The sequence below is a fragment of the Octopus bimaculoides genome, chromosome 11 (genome assembly GCF_001194135.2).
Source record: "Octopus bimaculoides isolate UCB-OBI-ISO-001 chromosome 11, ASM119413v2, whole genome shotgun sequence".
Taxonomy (NCBI): Eukaryota; Metazoa; Mollusca; class Cephalopoda; order Octopoda; family Octopodidae; genus Octopus; species Octopus bimaculoides.
This window is the reverse complement of record NC_068991.1, coordinates 20964467-20967308: the sequence shown is the minus strand read 5'-3', so window position 1 is coordinate 20967308 and position 2842 is coordinate 20964467. Positions and strand designations below refer to the sequence as shown.

Genomic DNA, 2842 nt, shown 5'->3' with positions numbered 1-2842 from the left:
CGAAATTAATAAAATGAATTCTAGGCCTTGAAACATATCGGGCATTCCTGCGAATCTCTGAGGACCTGGTGCGTTAAAAGATAATAATACTTATTTAACTGCTAAGTCAATTGAATAAGGTACGACCTAATGCAAGTGAATATGATGTAACACACATAAATAGTAAATGTAATGATAGGGAAGTTACTAATAATAATAAGTAGAGCTTGGTTAATATGAATATGAATATTAACAACGGTGATAGTAACGATAGTAACTCTATAGTCAGTTACCATATTGCAACATAATCCTTCAGTAAGTTGTGCAACTGTAAGCATCCCTCTATTTTCCCTTTAGATATTACACGTTTTATTAACAATATTGTTTACAAATATGAGGCTACTACTAGGTTATCTAAGTATGTTCACATAGGTGCATCTTTCAACGGCATCAACTCATTTCCTCTCTAGAAAAATTTAGAAGTTCAAATTCCGCCGAGGTCGATTTTACATTTCATTCTTTCGGGGTAGATAAAATAATACCAGTTGAATACTGGAGCCGATGTAATCGACTTGCCCCTATTCTAAAATTGGTAGCCCTGTGCCAAAGTCTGAAACCAATAATAATAATGGTTTCAAATATCAAGACCAATAGTTTTTCATGGGAGGGGTTAGTCGATACCATCTGGTACTCTGTTCTAATGTCCCCGAAAGGATGAAAGGTAATGATGCCCTCGTCGGGGATATGAATTCAGACCGTTAAGGGCCGGAATGAAAACCACAAGACACTTTTCCGATGTTTTAACGATTCTACCATTCAACTGTTCTTGCTTGAAAACAAATGTATAATCTTCTTATAATATAACCACAAATCAAAAAACTTGCCTCTCTCAAAATTCCTATGAGAAACCTCATCGCAGCAAATAGGCCGTAGAACGGTGAAAATGCACAAATCAAGTTGAAGATGATCAAGAAGAAATTGCTGAATATACGGGTAGGTTTTCGTCCATATTTGTCGATTAAGTACGACGATAGCAATCCACTTACAAGTTGTCCAAAAATAAATAAAGTTTGAGTAGTTTCTGCCAAACCTTCTTTGCTACACACCAGATCCCACTGAAAATATAAATATAGGTATACGATTTTTTAACATTGCAACGAGTTACAGATTTTTTTTAAAAGCGAGTTATAAACAATTGAATTGACCCCAGTAAGTGGGAATGTTACTTATTATACCGACCAATGTGGGATAAAAGGTAAAGTTGAATTTTACAAAACTGGAATCCAGAACTAAAGGAACATAGGTAAATGGGTAAATGTGTTAATGTAGTTTGATATCGCACCAAATATGTCATTTCAATACTTAATAAGGTATTATTGTCATTTCAATAGCTTAATAAGAAAGATTTCTGGTTTTTACAAAAGTTACGAATGGCAGCCTTTTGTGTGGTTTTTACTGTTACAGAATACAAACCATGGAGTGTATTTTCTGAAATAGTACACCACGTTCCTCATTGTATCAGGATATTCTACCCTAGGTGTAGTAAAATACATGAGACGAATCTGCTTCCCATATACTTAAACACCCATTTTCAATTATTTTAGGCAAAAGCTCCATAGTGTAAATAAAAGATCTACCCGTCTTAGAAAATAGTAATGGAAACATGCTATAAAACTTTAGCATAGAGATAGACTCCAACAAAGTAGATAATAAACCTGGCACCATTTTTCATAGAGAAAATGACAATAATGTACTACCGACAAGCATCAAACGACTTAAAATGCGGGGAAAAGGTGACCTAAGAAACTATGAAATTACACCGACCAAACTGCTTAATTAAATAAAGTATAAGAGTTAAAGAATATATATCACTTCGTTTGTAATTAGTGCTTCTTGTATGAGTAAAATACAGACGTAAACAAAAATACAGCTAAAAACTCAGATAAATAGCATACTAAATACGTCATACATTTTGTGTAAAGAAATTTTAGTATAATAGGTAAAAAAAAAAAACCTTAAACAGCACTTAACACATACAAACCTCGGCCGACTTTGTGCGGTGAAAGCATGCAATTAAATGAACTATATAATAAAATTTAAATAATAATAATAATGATGATAATAATAATAATAATAATAATAATAATAATAATAATAATAATAATAATAATAATAATAATAAATGCCCGGATGCAGTACCAGGCAGTGGCTCTCATGGCTTCTGATCTTAATTGGTTGGAAGTGTTATCATGTACATTGTTTTGTCTTGGTATAAAAGATGGGTTACAGCAAATATTCTGCTTAATACCACAGATATGCTTGTCAGTAGTTTTACCTTAAACAGTTGAGCATGTCCCTTGGTGGCTGACGATATGTGCATCTCTGATCATGAGCAGAAGTAGTGGAGGGGCATCATAGCCATGTGTTGAGAGGAATTCTTTAGAGTTTGGATAATTCACCCTCGGAAACATGGGTGTTTTGTTCATCATCGTTAAACAACCCTTATTCAGGGAATTTTTGAGCGGAATGGGCTACTCGACCTGAAGAAAATTCTAACTGCGAGGTCATGCGCTGTTTATCTTGATGTGAGATCACCATGACGCGCACATATGGTTGTGATGCATGTGCCTGGTGTACCCTTATCAGACAGGTAGTCATGATCGGCATACTGGGCTTCGTATATTTTACCCCAGTGTCAATTTGATGGCATACACTACTCTCTCATTCAGTAATAATAATAATAATAATAATAATAATAATAATAATAATAATAATAATAATAATAATAATAATAATAATAATAATAATAATAATAACAAGAACAACAACAACAACAACAATAATAATAATAATAATAATGATA

General features: G+C 33.2%; 1 protein-coding gene across 1 annotated transcript in view; it reads right to left on the bottom strand.

Annotated features, from left to right (window-relative positions):
* Nucleotides 1–541: 541 nt before the first annotated feature.
* The window catches only part of LOC128249056 (organic anion transporter 3-like), a 15906-nt gene continuing 13605 nt past the window's right edge, over nt 542–2842 (bottom strand). The window contains exon 3 of the mRNA XM_052971570.1: nt 542–1094. Coding sequence (XP_052827530.1) covers nt 789–1094 — 306 coding nt within the window. The 3' untranslated portion in view covers nt 542–788. The remainder of the gene's footprint in view (nt 1095–2842) is intronic.